We start from the raw sequence: 22205 nt of genomic DNA, 5'->3' as shown, positions 1-22205 counted from the left end.
GAGCTTTTTCCCTGAGATCAGGAACACGACAGGAATGCCCACTCTCACCGTTGTTGTTTAACATAGTGCTGGAAGTTCTAGCATCAGCAATCAGACAACAAAAGGAAATCAAAGGCATCAAAATTGGCAAAGATGAAGTCAAGCTTTCGCTTTTTGCAGATGACATGATATTATACATGGAAAATCCGATAGACTCCACCAAAAGTCTGCTAGAACTGATACATGAATTCAGCAAAGTTGCAGGATACAAAATCAATGTACAGAAATCAGTTGCATTCTTATACACTAACAATGAAGCAACAGAAAGACAAAGAAAGAAACTGATCCCATTCACAATTGCACCAAGAAGCATAAAATACCTAGGAATAAATCTAACCAAAGATGTAAAGTATCTGTATGCTGAAAACTATAGAAAGCTTATGAAGGTAATTGAAGAAGATTTAAAGAAATGGAAAGACATTCCCTGCTCATGGATTGCAAAAATAAATATTGTCAAAATGTCAATACTCCCCAAAGCTATCTACACATTCAATGCAATCCCAATCAAAATTGCACCAGCATTCTTCTCGAAACTAGAACAAGCAATCCTAAAATTCATATGGAACCACAAAAGGCCCCGAATAGCCAAAGGAATTTTGAAGAAGAAGACCAAAGCAGGAGGCATCACAATCCCAGACTTTAGCCTCTACTACAAAGCTGTCATCATCAAGACAGCATGGTATTGGCACAAAAACAGACACACGGACCAATGGAATAGAATAGAAACCCCAGAACTAGACCCACAAACGTATGGCCAACTCATCTTTGACAAAGCAGGAAAGAACATCCAATGGAAAAAAGACAGCCTCTTTAACAAATGGTGCTGGGAGAACTGGACAGCAACATGCAGAAGGTTGAAACTAGACCACTTTCTCACACCATTTACAAAAATAAACTCAAAATGGATAAAGGACCTAAATGTGAGACAGGAAACCATCAAAACCTTAGAGGAGAAAGCAGGAAAAGACCTCTCTGACCTCAGCCGTAGCAATCTCTTACTCGACACATCCCCAAAGGCAAGGGAATTAAAAGCAAAAGTGAATTACTGGGACCTTATGAAGATAAAAAGCTTCTGCACAGCAAAGGAAACAACCAACAAAACTAAAAGGCAACCAACGGAATGGGAAAAGATATTTGCAAATGACATATCGGACAAAGGGCTAGTATCTAAAATCTATAAAGAGCTCACCAAACTCCACACCCGAAAAACAAATAACCCAGTGAAGAAATGGGCAGAAAACATGAATAGACACTTCTCTAAAGAAGACATCCAGATGGCCAACAGGCACATGAAAAGATGTTCAGCGTCGCTCCTTATCAGGGAAATACAAATCAAAACCACACTCAGGTATCACCTCACGCCAGTCAGAGTGGCCAAAATGAACAAATCAGGAGACTATAGATGCTGGAGAGGATGTGGAGAAACGGGAACCCTCTTGCACTGTTGGTGGGAATGCAAATTGGTGCAGCCGCTCTGGAAAGCAGTGTGGAGGTTCCTCAGAAAATTAAAAATAGACCTACCCTATGACCCAGCAATAGCACTGCTAGGAATTTACCCAAGGGATACAGGAGTACTGATGCATAGGGGCACTTGTACCCCAATGTTCATAGCAGCACTCTCAACAATAGCCAAATTATGGAAAGAGCCTAAATGTCCATCAACTGATGAATGGATAAAGAAATTGTGGTTTATATACACAATGGAATACTACGTGGCAAGGAGAAAAAATGAAATATGGCCTTTTGTAGCAACGTGGATGGAACTGGAGAGTGTGATGCTAAGTGAAATAAGCCATACAGAGAAAGACAGATACCATATGGTTTCACTCTTATGTGGATCCTGAGAAACTTAACAGGAACCCATGGGGGAGGGGAAGGAAAAAAAAAAAAAAAAAAAAAGAAGGACGTTAGAGTGGGAGAGAGCCAAAGCATAAGAGACTGTTAAAAACTGAGAACAAACTGAGGGTTGATGGGGGTGGGAGGGAGGGGCGGGTGGGTGATGGGTATTGAGGAGGGCACCTTTTGGGATGAGCACTGGGTGTTGTATGGAAACCAACTTGTCAATAAACTTCATATATATAAAAAAAAACACATAAAAATTTAGTGAAACTATTGTCTGAAGGGACATGATGCCTCGAAACTTTAAGATGTCTTCTCAACTGCTAGTATGCCTCTGTTTATACAGAAAACAGCCTACCAAATATAAGTAGGAGGTTAATAGGAAAAACCTCTGCTTTTTTAGAGGCCTATTAATGATCTGGCTAGAGGTCTTTAGTTATTACACTTGTGGATCTAGCTGATTCTGAGAATCCCAGCATGAGTTCTGACAAGAACTCAATGGAACATGGGTCCCAAGCTGGGATGACAAGGATCATCAACTAGGATGACAAGTGATACCTCACCAGCTTGACCTACCAAAGTCTCTGTCAGCTGCCTGGCATCCAGGACACCAATCTAGCTGAAGGAGCAAATCTGTTCTATCTTATGTTTCACTCCAAACAATTACCCTTATTTGAAAATAATTCTTGACAGAAGTAGAAGAAAAATAAGAAAGTGTTGAAAACTCAATGAAATGAGTAAAATTTCATGAACGTTATTACATCTCAAGAAAAGCCTATTCCTTTTACAGAACCTTGTCTCCCTTCTCTGTGGTCTAAACTTTCACGGTCTTAACACATACAGCAGCTCCCCGACACCTGTGGGGGATAATTTCCAAGACCCCTAGTGGATGCCTGAAGCTCCAAATAGTATTAAACTCCATATATACTATGATGTTTCCTATACATACGTACATATGATAAACTTTAAAATATAAATTTAGTAACAGATTACTAAAAATAACTAATAATAAAAGAAGACAATATACTGTAATAAAATTTATGTTGAGTAGTGTGAAGAAGAGGTGAGAAGAACCCCTGAACTGACCAAGTCCACGTGCCCGTGTCCAGTGCCAACGTCCCACTGCTGTCACCACCAAGCCCAAGTGAAAGTCTGAAAAGGGGATGCTAAAGGACATAAAGCCGCGGTGAAAGATGAACCACAGAGAAAATCCTCAAGGTTATCTACTAAATCTGCTCCTCCAAAGCCAGAGCCCAAGCCTAAAAAGTCCCCTGCAAAGAAGGGAGAGAAGGTACCCAAAGGGAAAAAGGAAAAACCTGATGCTGGTAAGGATGGGAATGATCCTGCAGAAAACAGAGATGTCAAAACAGACCAGGCACAGAAAGCTGAAAGTGCTGGAGAGGCCGAGTGAAGTGTGTGCATTTTTGATAACTGTGCATTTCTGGTAAATGGACAGTTTGAAACACTATTTTTTATCAAGTGCTATAAAAGTGCAGAATTTTTTTACTTTTTTAAAGCTATGTTGTTAGCACACATAATACTATATTGTTGTTTGGTGGGAAGGGCATATGTCACTAATTAAGTATCTCTGAAGCTAGACTGATAACAGGTTTGCAGGGTGGACACCTTTCCTTGCTAGTTTTGAGAAACTTCCTCTTGGTTCCCAGGAGGAAGGATTCCTTGATGTCAACAGACATTAGCCACCTTGGCACAAATGCCTTGTGGTGTGGAAAAACTAAAGTTCATTTTTTTTAATGTCTTCTTCTCCCTCTCTGTTGGAACCTGACTCCAAGAAATGGTTCCCAGTATATTAGGCAATCTGGACTTTAGTGTCACTATTGAGATGGCATTCCTCAAAAGAGTTCTTTAGCTTATGGATCTTCGGATTGATAATTCTGCCATTTTCATGTTATTTCCTGAAAGTCAGGGTTGGCTTGTGAAAAGTTATTGAACAACGTGCTAAATGTGAATGTCAACACTCATTCCTTTTTTTTTTCAATATATGAAATTTATTGTCAAATTGGCTTCCATACAACACCCAGTGCTCATCCCAAAAGGTGCCCTCCTCAGTACCCATCACCCTTCCTCCCCCCCTCCCACCCCCCATCAACCCTCAGTTTGTTCTCAGTTTTTAAGAGTCTCTTATACTTTGGCTCTCTTCCACTCTAACCTCTTTTTTTTTCCTTCCCCTCCCCCATGGGTTTCTGTTAAGTTTCTCAGGATCCACATAAGAGTGAAACTATATGGTATCTGTTTTCTCTGTATGGCTTATTTCACTTAGCATAACACTCTCCAGTTCCATCCATGTTGCTACAAAGGGCCATATTTCATTCTTTCTCATTGCCACATAGTATTCCATTGTGTATATAAACCACAATTTTTTTATCCATTCATCAGTTGATGGACATTTAGGCTCTTTCTATAATTTGGCTATTGTTGAGAGTGCTGCTATAAACATTGGGGTACAAGTGCCCCTATGCATCAGTACTCCTGTATCCCTTGGGTAAATTCCTAGCAGTGCTATTGCTGGGTCATAGGGTAGGTCTATTTTTAATTTTTTGAGGAACCTCCACACTGTTTTCCAGAGGTCAACCCTCATTCCAAACTTTCCCTTTTGAGAGCATCAAATGAAGACTTCATTGGGGTTTATAGTGGCTTTCTGATTTTGGTAGTCCATTGAAGACAAGAGTTTGAAAATTGTTGTATACTCTTAACGATTGTCTCCCATGTCCTGCCTGAAATACCATGATTGTTTGTGAAAAGTATCTTTAAAAAGCTGGATATGGTTTGGGGAAAAAAGTTATGTGAACATGTCTCTTTTTCTTAAAATATCTTCTTGTACTGTACTCGCCCTTCCTGTGATGATATGCAATGAGAAAATGCCGAAGTGATGAGATGAAGCAAGGTGAATGACGTAGCATTGTGCTACTAATTACCTTCTGAAAGTAAGTCAGAAGGTGACCGCAAGTAACTGAGACGGTGGGGGGAAATTAGTCCCAATCTGCTTTAAGTGAGCAATTCTTAGCTTCCTTTAATGTAGCTCCTTGAGGGTAAGAATCAGCATGTATCCTCCTGCCCTCTTAACCACCCCACCCAGAAAAGTACACAGTGATTTGCACATCGACCAATAAATAGGAAATGAAAATTGGATGTCCTAGGAAAAATAAATCAATTATTTTTGCCTTCGCATATATTTTAACTTTCTGGACTACTGATTGATGAGCAAATTATTAAAAGAGAAATACTTCAAAAATCCACAAAGATCTTTTCTTTAAAAAATATAGACAGACATTTGTAAATTGAACGTTTATCTTTAAATTTCTATAACCAAAATTATCTGTGTGACCACAGAATTGTTAACTGGTTACTTTTGTCATTTAGAGTCATTTTTTAATCACTTTCTCTTTCAAAAGAAAGTCTCTTTCAAGACTTTCTGGGAAATTTCCCTTTCAGATTGGGTCAAAGTCGGTGGATTTCCTACTTTCTGTGAGACAGCCCACTGGAGGAAAACACTAACTGACCAGGATGGGTAGAGATAAAATTCCTGTGAGGAACAGTTGAGCTTGAAGAGGCATTCCCAGGGTTATATTGGAATGACATTTCGAGGTGGTTAAGTCAGAATTGTAGTGGTTGGAAGAAATAAAGATTATAGCAGGAAGGTTAAAGCATTTAAAAGCTGAGGCAGCACTGATCAAGATTTAAGGAGCCATCTGGGAAGCAATTCTGACTCCACAAGCAGCATTTGCCAGTCTACCCCTTTTGTTTCATGCCCAGAATTTTTGGAGAGGAGTTGATAAGAGGAGAAGCAGTGCAGGAAGAGAGAAAGTGCTTGCCATACTAGTGGCTTTTCTCTTCCTTTCATGTTCCTTAACTCAGCAACAAACTATAATCCCTATTAAACACAGATACAACGGGGGCCTTTTTCACCTGAGAGGAATTGCACTCTATAACTGAAAGCTATCATATGCTTTTGCTAGCACATTTGGTGTTACTAATGACTTGGAATACTGGAAGATTTTTCCAGTCCCTCACACAAAAACAGAAGTGGCCACATCAGTAAGGCAGCACTAAAGAGAATTTTGAGCATCTGGATATTTAAGTAATTAAGATGGTCCAGAATACTTCAGTCTATTATTCAGCACAAACCAAAAAAGAAGTCGTTTCCACAATTCACAGCTATATTCCCAGACTTACCGTACTTATGTCTTCTATAGGCTGAACACAGGACTCAGAGTCCCAAGAACTGCAAATGAGCCTGATACCACTCACTATCTTGTAACTTGGGCAAGTTACTTAGTCTCTTCAAGCCTGAATTTCCCCACCTATGAAACTGGAATATTTTTATCTGTCGTACTTAGACAAGAGAGACCTTGTAAAGCTCAAAAGAGGAAATGGATATGAAAGCATTTTAAATTTCTAAATCACTATGCAAGAGATGGTGTTAAATGAATTAGTGGGGGTCCTTTGCTGATCTTTGATTAAGTTCCACTAACCGTCCAACATTTGGGTGGTCCTGACCTGACCATTATCCAGTCCTCAGGCAGACCTTTCATTGTCTGAATCTAGTATTGGGTGGAGCATGAATTAACTGAAACCAAATCAAATCTCTGTCCTGCTTCTTCCTGACAGACCTCCTAGTAATTAGCATTCCAGAGTTGCTTTCAAAGATGAGAACTGCAAGACAAATAATAATTGCATGGTTTTTTAAACTATAGGGAATTGTCCATCTCATGTATTCTATTATCTGGGAGCATCCAAATTAAATGATATCAGTTCATGTATTCCATAAGAATGTACATAAATATTCATGTTCTTTGCTCGAGTTCTAAAAAAAAAACTGTAGTGAAAAGTATTCCTTTGCCCCTTGGATTTCAGTAAAGATGTTTTATTCTTCCTACTAAATCATTTCAAATTATGTTCCATGCCCGTAGTGTGCATTATATATCCTGCCAGTCAATAGCTAGACTGCAATGGCATTCATCCAGATACTCATTTTTACATAAATGGTTTTAAAACACGTTCTCTATATTACATCCTAATCTCATGCTGGCCCAGCAAAATATACATGATTCAATATAATGCAAATAATATTATGATGAGAAAAAGTTACCAAGGAGTCAAAATGGTGTTATAATGACTTACTATAAAATCCATATGCTCACTCTGAAAATGTTCCAAATAAGCACTAGAAACTGACAGTTTAATGTGGTACTGAAAAGGTCAGATCAAGAAGCAGGAAGGCTCATGAAACCAAAGCACATGCAAAAGAAATAGCCAAACGAGTATCATGACTCCTGTAAAGAATTCCATATAACACAGGACCTGAATTTCTAGTCCCAAACTTAATTTACTTCTGTTCATATCAGAGACAAAATATCTTTATTAGAAATACTGGAAAAGCAGAGTAATGTAACTATTGTGTGTTTGCATTAATCCCAATCAACGGAAAATTTAGCCACAAAATACCTCCCTTAGAATAAATGTGAACACCTACACTTTAAATCTCCCCACATACCAAGATTTTACATGTCCATCTGCCATTTAATTCAGTTGTCTGATGAGAATTCTCCATGTGCATCACACTTGACTATGTTTTCTGTACAGTTTGCAGCTGGCTTTCTAGAATAATGTTTCAGGCATGGTTATTGGCTTATATATTCCTATGGTGCTTTCTCAGACTGAATATCTTAAATAATTTTCGCTTACCTAAGTGTAGCTTCAAGTATGCTTTTAAAAGGGACCCTGAAGGATTTGCCAAGACCTTGTATTTTAAATTTATGGCCTATTATGACACCATCCCTATATTTTATTGCGTTCCCACATTCCTGATGGAGAAACTGAGGCAGAAAGGGGAGACTCTGATTCAAAATACTCAGCGATTGAGTCCAGCAACGGAACTCAAGTTTCCAAATTCCTTTTATTATAATAGTTTTCTCAAGTTGCCTTAGAAGATCTTCCTCCAGGCATGATCAGAACTCTGACAAACAACTAACTGCTTTGAAAAACAAGAAATTATCTGCTGGAACTCCCTTAAACTGGCATATGTGAAATCAAAAGCCAAAAGGACCAAATAATCTTGGCTCAGGCTGCATGATAATTCCGACAGTAAAACTCTGAAACGCAAACATGCAACCGTTCAGAAAATAAAATAAAATAAAAGCTTCAACATTTCTCTCAATCCAACATAAATCAAAACAAACAATAATGGTCATGAGAGGTTTCCAAACTGGCCTGGATAGAGCAAATCCCTAAGCTCCAATGTAAAATAATTGAGGAGAAGCTCTCTTCTCTGAATCAGGCAGCAAACCCCAGGGTAACAGGCCCTCTTCTCTTCTACTTTCCCACCAATAAATACAGCCACCTGATCAGTGGGAATCAGGGTGTACCTGCTCCAAAGGGAAGTGGCAGCCAGCCCCCAAACTCCATTTAAATGAAAATAGGGGTCAACAAAGTAGTCAATCAATCACGTATTTTTTGTATGGAGGGAAAGCACAAGAAAAATAAAAAGGAACATAGAAATCATAAGCAGAAAGCTTTCTCCTAACTCTAGAATGAGAACTTGGAATTATGACAAGAAAAGATTGAATTTTGAGGATTCTTTGGTTTGTGGCTACTGCTAAGTACCCTTATATTTTGATTCAAGTTATTTATTGACTCTTACAGCAATACTGGTAGCAATGTGCACTTAGGAATTCGACCTTTTTTAATTCTAAAATTGATAGAACTTTTCTGCCTCAAAAATATAGAATGAGAATCAGTAAAAGACAAACAACAATGTCACAGCAATCAATTGTAAGTCAGCAAAAATAATAGCAATAGAAACAAAAATCCTAACTTGCTAGCTCAGAGACACCACTCCCTCCCTTCAATAATGTTTATTACAGTATAGGTATAATTTTATGTGTACTTTGTGATTATTTCATGACAAATTCTGCCTCCACGTAGGAGTCATTTTGAAAGTGTTTTGAATGGCAAAGTATGTTTTGAATCATTCAAGAATTCATAGCAAATTAAACTATGCAAAACCAAATTTCATACACCTCCTAGAACTATTTCTAAACTGAGAGCCATTCAAAGAAATTTTGTGTTCATGTATATTCCATCTGTTACAAATTCATGACTTTTTAAAGGAAACTGTTTATAACGAGCATAGAATCATAAGCTTGTAAACGAAGTCTTTGGAGACCACCTACTACAACCTGCTCAACAGAAGAGGAGACTGGGTTAATAGGCCAAACCGTTACCTTCAACATGACAGTTTCAAATAGAAAATAAATCTATTAAGGCATTGCTAATGGCTTTTTAAAACATATTGCAAGCTATTACTCTTCCATTAAAGGCTTGTTCTGATTCTTTCTAACTCCAAAAGAGAAGTTTGCAACTTGCTTCCTAAATATAAGAAGCCATGTGTACACATAGCGAACTGTTTATAATTCTGATTTTCATACATTATTTGTATTTTCTTATCCCTTAAGTTATCATTTTCTAAATCGTAAATGGGAAATGTGTATGTACATGTGTGTATATGTACATGTGTGTGTGTGCGCACCTTTAAGAACTATCATAGGCACAGAGGAAACTTGAGTAGTTGCCTCTTTGTGGCCTCTGGAAGACAGCAAGAATTAATATTCATGGCTGCATGTAATGAATTTTCACTGTCAAAATCATTGTGACATTTCAAGGGAAAAAGCCCCACAATTTCTGAGTAGCTATAGTGAATGTAACAAATTATACCAACTGGTTCTACTTTCTTCCTGCAAAGAGAATGAACTGAATTGGTGGGTGTAAGCCAACATCTTAGAATGTGCCAGTTCGTGGATCTCCTTTCACCCAAATAAGAGACTCCATTTGATAACTATTCTTTTATGTCAAATAAATCCAGATCTTAAAAGCCCTTATTTCAGTAAAGTTGAAGGGCAGAGACAAAACAGCACGATTCCTGCAAATCCTTGGAAACAATGAAAACTTATCTGTCAAAGAACTGCAGAACTCTAAACTTGAGACCATCTTGTTCAACATCCTCATTTCAAAGATAAGAAATCTCCAGCTAGAGAGGTGAAGGGCCGCTTCAATGCCCCCCAGACAATAAAGTGTGGCTCATAACTAGAACTCTGAAGACCCATCTACCTGAGTGGTTTTTCTGACTGACAAATGCAATGAGAGAAGTGGCTAATTGTGGTTCTTCCTGAAATCAGAATGTGACCTCCACATATACTCACATCTTTTCATCTGTGATTTTCATATTGATATTCACATGTTTGTAAAATAAACCTACACTCAACTCCTTTAGACTCTTCCTATTTAAAACAAATATTTTGTTTCCTCAAACTCAGTAACCTTGCTCTTAAAACTTCCACATAAAAGTCCCCTCTATAATTTAAAGATCTCCTACATCCATCTCCTCCATGATGATTTCCTACAGGCTTCAGCCAGAAAAGGAACCTTCTAAGCCCTAGGATATCCCATTCACATCTCTTATTTAGCATCTGTCACATGCTTTGTCATAGTAATGTTATTCTATGTGCATTTCATCTGCCTCACCATGTCTAAAACACCTGGAGGTTAAGTCAGAATAGTATTTCTCCTTCAGTTACATTTGTAAAGCACAACATTTGTCTTTTGGGGAAGCCTGTCAGCCCCTGTGAAGTCACAATCTGATTCGTATCATAGTGAATTATTTATGAATCTGGATCCTGCAACAAATTAAGAAGCCCTCACTATCTAGGATTATGTTTGTTTTTAAGATTTTTTTTGTTGTCCTTTTTTTTTCTTTTTTTTTTTCAGAGAGGGAGAGAGAAAGGCAGAGAGGCAGAGAGAAGGGGAAAGAGATGCTCAAGCAGGTTCCATGCTGTCAGCACAGAGCCTGAGGTGGGGCTCCAACTCATGAACCGTGAAGACCTGAGCCACAATCGAGAGTTGGACACTCATTTGTTTGTTTTCAAAACCTCCTATTGCACATAATTTAATTAATTAATTTTATATATTCTTACCCTAAAAAAATCACCTGGATATGCATAATTGTGCAATAAAAATGACAGAGCTTGTCAAGGTAGGGTCAGGGGCGCAACATACAAAAAAAAAAAAAAAAGAAAACATTAAAAAAAAGATAAACTAAAAACAATGGTAGCACAATTTTAAATATGATAAGTGGTTAAGAAATACATAAATATTACAATAGATATTTAGATATAGCACTCCACCTGGAATTTCCTTGAGGAAGTGGGCATCAGAAGCACTGTACCTTGTGAGTTACTGTAAAGTGGTAGAAGGAGGGTTATATGGAATCAGATGGAAAGTTTAACACCAGATGTGGGTGGGTGTGGCTCCTGACACACACAGAGAACTGAGGTAGCTGGAGATGTATGAGGTGTCCATGTTTTGTGTTTTCCCAGGCCACTTGGTTCAGTTTCCTGCCATCCCTTAGTATTTCTTTCAGAGGAAATTGTACATAAGCCCAAGCAAAATTCACGTTATGCTCAAAGTGTTCCCTAATATATCAATTGCACTGGAAGAAACTCACATTTTTAAAGTAAAGCGTTACAGCAGAAGTGACTACATGTGTATCTTTAGATGCCAACGCTTTCATTCCTATGGATTCGATTTCCAGGACAGAGATTGATGGGTTGAAGGATTTACGTCTGTGGTTTTTGTTTTGTTTTGTCTCAGATATTGCTAGATTGCATCTGGGTTTTAACATTTTAAGATATTTTCTCTTTTCACATCCTTAGAGAAAACAATTCAGTCCCATACTGTACACCTCACATTTTTCCCAATTTGAGATAACAAGTGTGAGACTGGATGAGATTTTCAAGACTAGATCTTGCTCTGCAGTAGCCAAAGCAGCCAAACGGTTAATTTAAAGAACAAGACTTTTTCTAGGCCATCTAGGGAATGAGCCGCTCTTACTCATCTGCCCTTCACTTCCATCTGGGTAGCTCAGGACCAGAAAAGAAGATTCTTAGAATATTCTTCAGACCCCAAGGTACTTTTTAAAATAAATTTTCTTCAGATTATAAAAATTAAAAAATTCTCTTTGGGACAGGGCTAAAACAGATTTTAAAAAGAAAGGGAAATAACATTTACTTATGACTCCACCAAGTGGAGATAACCATTTTTAATATATTGGTGAAGTCTATCACATGTTGACATCATATGATATTTAGTTCTATCTTGACTATTTTCATGTCAAGAATGAAATTAATAATAAAAAAAGAATGAAATTAATATAAATATAATTTTATATTTATGTTAATATATATTATTATTAATGCTATATTTATAGTATTTAATTATATTTTATATAATTATTTATGTTTATATTAATACTATATTAATTATATTAATATATTATATTAATTTCTATTTATATTAATACTATATTATATTAATACTATTATATTAATACTATATACTTTATATGAACACTAATACCTCATTTTATAATATATCATAATTTAGACATTTTTCTACTGTTAAAAGTTCGATTTTTCATATGTATTCTATTATAAAAATCTCTTCCATTGACGTACGTATATAAATATAATTGTTATATATATTTGTATATATACATGTATCTTATATATATCATATACATACAATTATTAGTATACTTTACAAGGAGGATTTCTGGATAAACATAAAAATATGTTTAAGGCTACTGACATACTTTGCAAAATTCCTTTTCCAAAAAGGTACACCATTTACAATTCTACAAATATGGCTTTAACTAGATTTTAATATTTTTTGTAAGCCTATCCTAATTTGATGTTTGAAATGTTTCATTTCCTTCTAATTTGTATTTCTGTTACTTGTAAGGATAAAATGGTTTACTATTTTTAATAGCCACTGTCTTTCCTCTTCTGAAAATTCTCAGGTTCTATCTCTTGCCTCTTAATTGAGATATAATCAGTCTTGACATATTAATTATATCAATCCTTTGTCTATTGTATTTACTGCAAATATTTTAAGTTTGTTGTTCATCTTTTTATTTTTGAGGGTTTCTTTTATATTACAGATGTTTTACTAACATTTTAAATTTTTATCTCATTAAACTTATCAAAGTTCTCCTTTGATCAGGGGCACCTGAGTGGTTAAGCTGGTTAAGCGTCCAACTCTTGATTTTGGCTTAGGTCATGATCTCATGGTTCATGAGATTGAGCTGCATATTAGGCTCTGTGCTGACAGAGTGGAGCCTGCTTGGGATTGCCTCTCTTCCTCTCTCTCTGTTCCTCCCCTGCGTATGCACTCTCTCAAAATAAATAAATAAACTTAAAAAAAAAAGTTTCCCTTTGGTCACCTCACCACCACAGTTGAGACAGAAAACAGTTTCATCACAGCAGAAATACCCTCATGCTCCCCCTCCACCCCTGGGCCCTAATTCCTGGCAATCACTGATGTTTTCCATGCATATAGTGTTCCCAGGACGTCATATGATGAACTCAAAACATGTAACCTTTGGGGTCTGGCTGCCTTCATTTAGCAAAGCAAATTTGAGATTCATCCTTGTCGTGTTAGTCATAGTTCATTTTTGTCATCGCCGAGTAGTAATTCATGGTACAAATGTACCACAGTTTATCTGTTAACTACCTGAAGGACATCTTAGTTGTTCCCGGTTTGAGGCAAATATGAATGAAAGTGCTATACATTTCCAGACAGGTTCTGTGTGAACACAAGTTTTCATTTCTCTTGGATAAATACCTAGAAGGATTTCTGGAGCATATGGTAAGTTCATGTTAAACTTTGTAAGAAACTGCAAAACTATTTGCCAAGTGACTATAGATTTTTGAATATCTTCTAGCAGTTCCAGCTGCTCCAAACTCTGTCAGGACCTAGTATTCTCAGTTACTTTTTTTAACCATTCCTATATATATATATATATATATAGAGAGAGAGAGAGAGAGAGAGAGAGAGACAGAGAGAGAGACAGAGAGAGAGAGACAGAGAGAGAGAGGGCTGTCAGCACAGAGCCTGAAGTGGGGATCAAAGCCACAAACCATGAGATCATGACCTCAGCCAAAATCAGACGCTTAACTGACTGAGCCACCCAGGCGCCTCGCATAGGCTTTTTAATGTTGCCCTTCCCTACACACAGATTAAGCCTTTTGTTTCATAGACGATATAGGAAAGAAGTGTCCTGGTGGGCTTTTGGACATTCTTCAGTGATAGCAGCTCTATTACAATTAATGAGTGAGATCCCATACTATCGGGCTTATGCGTAACCTCCATCCCTGCCACCATAGCTCATTGTGTCAGCACTGGAGAAACCAAGCAAAGGCTAACTGACAATAACTGGCCAAGACACTGTGTCCACTGGGGTTTAGTGCTTATTCCACGGGTGATGCCCTCTGGTAAGAGATAACATTTCATAAAAAGACTTTCATATTTTCCTACCTCGTAGGTCTATCCACGCGCCTCTTTCCCAGACGTCCTTTTCTCCATCCAGCATATCCGCTTCCACCCTGGCCCAGCCACCAAACCATTAGTTACAACTCAGGAGTCCATGTATATTCTTATTTTGGACTGCTTTTCTTTCCACACAAAGTGGAATGACCAAAGCTCTGCTTATTGGGAGAATATTCCTTCCCTACTCCCTTTCAGCACTATCACAGGTGAGATAGCAGGAATCCTTTTATAGCTTGCCCCTATATATCAAGCCTACACGTATGTGAAACAAACTCTGCTTTTATTCTCTGTCCATTGGCTGATTTTAAGGAACTCCTCATGACTGTAAAACGAAGGAGAGAGGCTCTGGTACATGGTTTCAGATGGCAAGTGTCTATGGACCACCACTTCAGGCTTGACCCCAGATGTGCTACTCCCTTCTTAAAAAGGATTACTGTTCTCCGTCTGACCTTACAGCTTCATGAGTCTGACAATATTCTGCTAATGATAAGCAGCTCTAGCTGCAAGATCACACTGTGTCTCAAGGTGAGACATTCCACCTCCACTCACACCCAGCAGAAAACCAAGAGCTGTTTCCAGCCGGTTTGTATAGTTCTCTACTGCAGATACATTACAACATCTACTGCATTACAATAATTACAGATGGTATTCCTGTTTCAAAACCACAATCGACATTGTGATTCTCCTACTGGAGTTTTTCATAATCTCCACAGGACATCTTGCCCCACAACACATACATTATTACCAAAAGGTCTCCTGAACTGCAGGCCCAACTGGCAGGGCTTATCCTATAGCTGAGCTGCCACCAAAACCTTTCCTGCTCTGGGCCTCACTCAAAGCCAGCAGGCTTCTGTGTTCCTGGGACATATTATCAGAGTAGTATATCCAAGTATAAAGTGTGCTGTCTCTGAACCAGAGAGGCCCTCAAAGCACTGTGCTTTATTCTTAATGGTAGGAGTTTCCTTTACATTGGAGTAAAGGAATCCTAGTCACCTCACTAGTGTGCTGGGAAAATGAATCTGCAGAGTTTATTTCCTACCATGTTTTGTACCAAGGCCTCCAACATACTTATTTGTCTAGTCCAAATAACATGGTATCATCAATAAATCAATGTGATGTTTTATGGGACATCCAGGTGGTCCAGGTCCTGTTGGGATCACATTGTGACAGAAAGTGAAAGTTAATAGGGCCCTGATGTAAGACCATAAATGTATACTGTTGTTTCACTCATGTGAATGAGACCTGCTTCTATCTTCCTAATAGGTATCGAAAATAATGCATTTTTCAGATCAGTGGTTGCATGCTTTGTACCTGAGGTTCTTCTCTGGCAAAAATACAGCAGCTATAATTGAAACTACCCTTTGGTTGAATTCACTCTCCTCTAGGATCCAATCTGGTTTTTGTAGGGGCCAGATAGGTGAATTAAATGAAGATGTGATAAGGAACCCTTCCCCTGACACTAAATCTGTCACCACCCCCTCTACTCGAGATATATATTGTTTTAAATTCACTGGTTTGACAGTGGAGTGGGGGCCATTTTCAGATGCATCCCCTAAATCCTTCCCAGTGGAAATTATAACAACAATTACCCAACATGCTTAGAAACCAGTATGTATATTCTTCCAACTACCGAGTATGTATATTCCAATTATACATTCAGGGACTGGGGAAATAACAGTGGGGTGAGTCTATGGTTCTAGTGAATCCATGTGACCTAGTCTTGGGCCAGGACTCCATCTCTTACCTGGCTCCCACATATCCCCACTCTGATAAGGATACCATGATGATATTTAATACCAAAGTATCAATGTCAACTCAGACACTGTACCCACTAGCCCTCAAAATGTCTAGGTTTTACCTTTTTTCCCAATGGACAGTTACCTGAGTAAATATTCTAAGTCCCTTTGGGAAAGGGCTGAGTAAATCATTGCTGTATATACTTGCCACGGTGTTGTGGGCTCCTTCCTCATGGAGACCAGGCTTCTCCCTGTGTCAGTGGGTCCAGGAAGCACAACTTTCCTTTGGGTGTCTGCTTTGACATCTCGATCAACCACTCTTGATTTCTTTTGTTAGCATAAGTTAGGTAATACTCTTAGTGGCTGCCCATCTATCCTGCCCCTGGAAACATTGATTTTTTTTTTTTTAACCATCGCCAGAGATCTATGCAAGTCAGGTCCCCTGGCTGCCAAGCCAACCATGCTATTCATTATGATAACTGCACCTACCTTGTTTATGGTTAATTGCTACCAGGTGGTGTTTTTACCATCCCCAACTTAAACAGGACAGCAATAAGCTTCTCAGCCATGCAGGTGCATGTCTCCAAAATTCTTTACCACTTTGGTAAATAGCATGTCCATAAGGCCTTCCTATGGGGCATAGTCAGCTGGTAGATGTTCCAGCCTTATTTAGATATCCACTTGAGCAGGCCCTGATCCCTCAGTCTTTTGATCCCTGCCTCTACCATCTGCCACGGGAGTCCCAACATTTCTACTTCACTTAATGTGGTCTGTCATTTCTCTGAAGATTCTGAGCAGCATATTAGCTCTATCTCCTGGGTTCTTGATAGGGTGTCAAATCTTATAACCTGGAAGAATGCTCTCATGTAGATAAATTCTCCCTTATCCAACTTGATGTTCTACCTCCACTCCTTGATCCAGCACCTTCATGATATAAGTACATCATACACACCCTCCTGGCTCCTGCCAGTACATATTAGCCGGGCCCAGTAGTTCCTTGGGTATATATTCTCTTTGCTCCCTTAGCAGGCCCAGCCCTCTCTGGCTGGGTTATGTTGTGAATTAGCCCTAGTTCTCGGTCTGGTGTCCAGGGTTAAGGATGGTTCCTGAAAAGAGTGTGTAGTGTCTCTCAAACCCTGTGTGTCATCTTCAAGCAGCAAGGAGGACTAGCATTTAAAATGTGGGGTTGGCCACTTCTGCAGGTCCAGAGTTTAAGATCTGAAGATTCAAGGTTTTTAAAGACATAAACACAGATGTTCCCATTTCAAGCCTCAAAGTTCTGCATTCTAACCAGGGCCCTAATCTTGTTAAAGTAGACTTGTGGCAGTTGAAAATTAACCTTCTCTGAAATTCCACTAAGCTCATAATCAAGTCTTGGGCTCGATCCTCAAATTCTTCTTCCTCCGCTTGTAGGAGATAAAATTCTTTTTGTATGCTTCCAAGGCAGCCCTCTGGCCTGCACACTTCACCTTAAATTTTTGATTAGCCATCCTTAACTTTTAATTGCTTTTCTCCAACGCAGTGCTTATGCACAGCAAAAGCTAGTTGATTCCATTGGCTTAATAATCACTTCTTTACTGCAACTTCTCAAAGGCGTGGGATATTGCTCCTACCAGAATATTCCCTTCCACTGTATCCCATCTTAATTCACCACTTGAGAATGTTCTAACTGCACTGCCACACATGCCAGAGGCTCAGTGTCCAAGCCACCATCAGGGACAGGGTTCTCACTGCCCTCCAGCTAGCAGGTGATCCAGCTCTAAAATTCCATTGTAGAGGCTCAGACCACCACTGACCAACTAGTATTTAAGCTGGGTTCCCTAGAAAACAGACTTACAGGCTGAACAACACCCATAAAGGAGGAAGTTGAACTGCAGTACAGTTGCAACAGGGGCCTCAGCCAATCCTGCAAGAAGCCCTGGAACTAAAATAGCTTTTTAGAGTTTTCTAGAATTAAGCCAAGGAGGCAGGGTCTCTGTACCCCCACATATTTCAATTATTTAATATGAGCGGTCTCCAGGAAGAGAGGTACCCTTGAACAAGACAGCTCCCTTTATTCTAGAGCAATGTCCAGAGATACTCAGCTGTAAGTTGTTTACAGCCATTATTCCCCACAGGTGTGGGAATGGGTGCCACAGACCTATAGGGCGAATCTGGATGGTACGTCACCGTGCTCATTACTCACTTGCACAACAGCAACATTACACACTTTTCCAAATATCTTGGAAAAGATATTTATAAAAGTCAATATGACGATCAGGTAGGAGAAAAAAATGACATCCTAAATGGGGAATTCAACATGCTCAAGCAAAAGTGGAGTTTGAATATTACAACTATCAGGAAAGGTGTTCACAGAAGTCCACATAATGAACACAAGTGAGAATAAACTGTTATAAATGGAAAGATATCATCATATAGTCAAGTAGTAAGTAAAAATAGGAAGGACCAAACAAACTCTGGCTGAGATGAGCTCTCATGGCACCAGGCGCAGTGTTAGTCAGTCTCCCCAGGCCAACCACCTTCCAGTTGTTACAGTGTATCTAAACAGATTTTCTCTGCTTACCTTCTGTCCACTCACTGTTCTGCCTCAGGGGCAGGGACAGCAGTAATGATGGAGGTCTGATTCTAAAATGGATACTGTTCTGTGCAATTACATCAACTAATACTATCCAGTCATCTCTCTATTTTAACTGGGAAAAACTAGCAAAGAGAAGAGATGGGGATGGGACATCTAGTTGCTGGTTCATCATGCAAGGAGATTGGAAGCCACCACTCTGTCCCAACAACAAGCAACAAGTTGAACAGACTAAAAAATCAACAACTCATCATTTATCCGTAACAGAGGAGAGGACACAGGGAAAACCACTGCCCCCAAGATTAGAGAGAGGCAAATACAGGGAGTCACGGCCCCCTGGAACAGAGACTTACCTTGGGAACCAAGTGCAGTGTAGGAAACAGGGAACTGTAATTGACAGATTTCTGGAGGCTCCACACAGACAAGTTCGAGAGTTAAACACTCCACAGGTCCCGTCACAGAGGACCCTTACAATATTGTGAGATTTACTTCCACAAGCACCAACCAGACTCCCTCAGAAAACATCAGGAGAAGACACTCTCTTCTGCTTCCACTGGAGGGAGGAAGAAAGGAACCATTTTGAAATATCCCAGAGAGCTCTGTTCTTTTCTGACATTGGGGAAGAGAAATACCCAACTCCAGCCCTCTCTAGCCATCCTGTACCACCTAAGGGGAGGAGAAAACAAACAACAAAACAAAACAAAAACAAAACAAACCTGAAAAACACTTGTGAGTTCACAGTCGAGAGGCACAGGCTTACCAAAAGACTGAGACCTAATCAAAAGACTGTAGAATGCTTCTACTCCCCCAGCACCTCACCACCACATTACTAAAGACTGATTATGTAGCAATTCCTTTTACCTGGTACGTCATGTCCAGCCACCAAGAAAAAATAATAAGGCACAAGAAACAGCAAAAAAACAATTTCAAGAAGCAGAGCAAGTATCAGAACCAGACGTGGCAGGGATATCAGGTTTATTTTTCAAGTTTTGTTTTAAGTTTATTTATTTATTTTCGGTGGGTGAAGAGGGGCAGAAAGAAAAAGAATCTCAGGCAGGTTCCATGCTGTGAATGCAGAGCCCCACGCAGGGCTTGAAACCACGAACCCTGAGATCATGACCTGAGCAGAAGTCAGACCTTAACAGGCGGAGCCCCCCAGGCACCCCTGATGGGTTTATGAGTAAACTAGACACAGCTGAGGAAAGAATCTCTGAGCTTGAGGATATCTCAAAAGAAACTCTCAAAACTGGGGCGCGTGGGTGGCTCAGTCAATTGAGCGTCTGACTTCGGCTCGGCTCAGGTCATGATCTCATGGTTCATGAGTTCAAGCCCCGCGTTGGGCTCCGTGCTGCCAGCTCAGAGCCTGGAGCCTACTTCGAGTGCTATTTCTCCCTCCCTTTGCCCCTCCCTCTCTCACGCTCTCTCTCTAAAAAAATAAAATAAATAAAAATTAAAAAAAAAAGGAAACTCTCAAAACTGAAGAACAAAGACTAAAAAAACAGAACAGGATATCCAAGGACTATGTGACAATTATGAAAGGTGTAGCATTTGTGTAATGGGAATACCAGACAGAGAAGAAAGGAATAGAAGAAATGTTGGAAACAATGACTGAGAACTTCCCCCAATTAATATCAGATACCAAACCACCAAACGCAGCAAGCTCAGAAAACACCAAGCGAGATAAATACCCAAGAAAAGAGATTGAAATTACCTGAGTCCAATCTAATATCTCCTCCCAATCTGAGGGTTATTAGCACAGATTATAGGAAGCATGCATCTCAAAATTCTGGCCAGTTATCTAGATCAGTCTTCTTTCAATTTGGTGTGTCAACTATTATAGTCAAAAACTCTTGAGATCCGCCAACCCCACTTACTCTGTTTGCCATGCCAAAGAAAATTCTTAACCCCATTAATGGTAGGAAGAGTGCAATTTTAAATAAAGAGAGCTGAATAAGGTATTTTCTGAACTTTAAGAAAGTCATAGATAAATATGCTACAAAAAGTAAAGAAGTTATCATATTGTAAATATAAATATTCTACTAACCCACCCAAGGCCAACTTTAAACTCTGCAAACTGGCAATACAGATCAGCATGATCTTTAGATTTAAATAAACCTAGGTTCAAATCCTGGCTCCACTTCCTTGTAGCTTTGTTTTCATGGGCAAATTCAACCGGTCTAAGCTTCAGTTGCCTCTTACATAAAACAGATACATTACTGATGCCTATTTCCATTGAGTGCAGTAAGGATCATTTTGCAAAAGCATATGCAAATAGCACTGGATTTGGCACTTAGAAAGTCTTTCGTTAACAATATATACACTAATTTATTAGTGGTAGTGTTAATATTAGTTACTGTGTAAGCAGTCTCCTTTCTCTGTGTTCCTGGGTTGTCAGAACACAGCCTAACAGAAGCAAGAGTTCGTTTCTTAGCGTTTTAAATTGTGGCCCTCCAGAGGACCAGCAACCCAACTGTGCTTGTTTAATGTGGTTTTTTCTGCACCATATGCGTGTGGGCTTTTAATAAATGCTATTTGATGATGATGATGAGTTCCTGGAGACAGAGCTGTGTTCAGTAGTCACTACATTATGCTTGGCCTAACTTTCTGCTACTCAACTCCAGGAATGCTCTTGTGAACAGTACAGAAACTTCTGAAATTTCCATTTGAGGTGAAGTACCACTGCCAGGAAGCCTCACAAAGGGAGTCATTAACCCTCACCCTTTTTTCTGGTGGCCCCTTCCAAACTGACCCTCAGAAGGGCCTTCTCAGCAGGCTGCCCTGGAGCTCGCAGAGTTCGGTGCATTCCACAGCACGCTATCTGCCGTGCTTCCCGGGAAAGCAAGGGGCTCATGGCTGCTGAGCTCAGTGGGCCAACTCCCAAAGTCCAAACGATGGAGAATAGTTTATTACAACTCTACCAAAAGGAAAAACACGACCAAGGCCTCACAGACCTCAGCCCCTAATCGATACAAAAGGAGCTTACAGCTCCAGGGATTCAGACAAGGCTTAAACTTTTAAAAACTATTTGCATTAAAAACAGTGATGTATTAAAACACCAAGCCTGACAACTAAGATCAAAAGCAAAGACTTTTTCTCCTCATAACTTACATGAAAGTGACTGGGAGGTATGAAGGGCTTTTCATCCCATGGGATTAGGCTGCTCAAAAGAGCACAGGCTCTTTTCATAGGTAGTTTGCTTTCCAAGCCAAAAGGGCCTGGGTTTTCTGTTGGTAAGTTCTCCTCACTGCTATAAAACTATATTTGCCAAATACATTTGAATTAAAAGCCTGTTTTGTTTCAGATGTGCACCCTTATTTTTAGAAGATAAAGAATTTCTTCTTGGGTGAAATGTAAACTTTCTTACCTGTGAAAACTTCTACCCTCCTGCCCAAGACTCGTAGTTGGAAGAGGTCTAGTGACCCCTGGTACAACCTTTCCAAGTAGGATGCTTTGAACAGAATGCTGTAAATGAACAATGCTTCCTTTCAGACAACCTGGCTTCTCCAAACACAGAGATAGCTGTGATGCTTTGCCAGACCAAGAAAGAGCCCTGAGTTTAACAGTGATGACCGGGACTTGCAGCAAAGTTATGAGCTTTGCAGACAGTCTGTCTA

The 22205-nt window shown here is 39.3% G+C and overlaps 1 protein-coding gene across 1 annotated transcript in view; it reads left to right on the top strand.

The window, feature by feature from the left end:
* The window catches only part of LOC124527252 (non-histone chromosomal protein HMG-17-like), a 44751-nt gene extending 41462 nt beyond the window's left edge, over positions 1-3289 (top strand). The window contains exon 2 of the mRNA XM_047100452.1: positions 3039-3289. Coding sequence (XP_046956408.1) covers positions 3039-3289 — 251 coding nt within the window. The remainder of the gene's footprint in view (positions 1-3038) is intronic.
* The last annotated feature ends 18916 nt before the right edge of the window (positions 3290-22205 follow it).

This window comes from Lynx rufus, unplaced genomic scaffold, assembly GCF_022079265.1.
Source record: "Lynx rufus isolate CCGP_SWC_20201006 ecotype Redwood Valley unplaced genomic scaffold, mLynRuf1.p SCAF_5, whole genome shotgun sequence".
Taxonomy (NCBI): domain Eukaryota; kingdom Metazoa; phylum Chordata; class Mammalia; order Carnivora; family Felidae; genus Lynx; species Lynx rufus.
The sequence above is the reverse complement of the archived record's forward strand: the minus strand, read 5'-3'. Positions and strand labels throughout refer to the sequence as shown.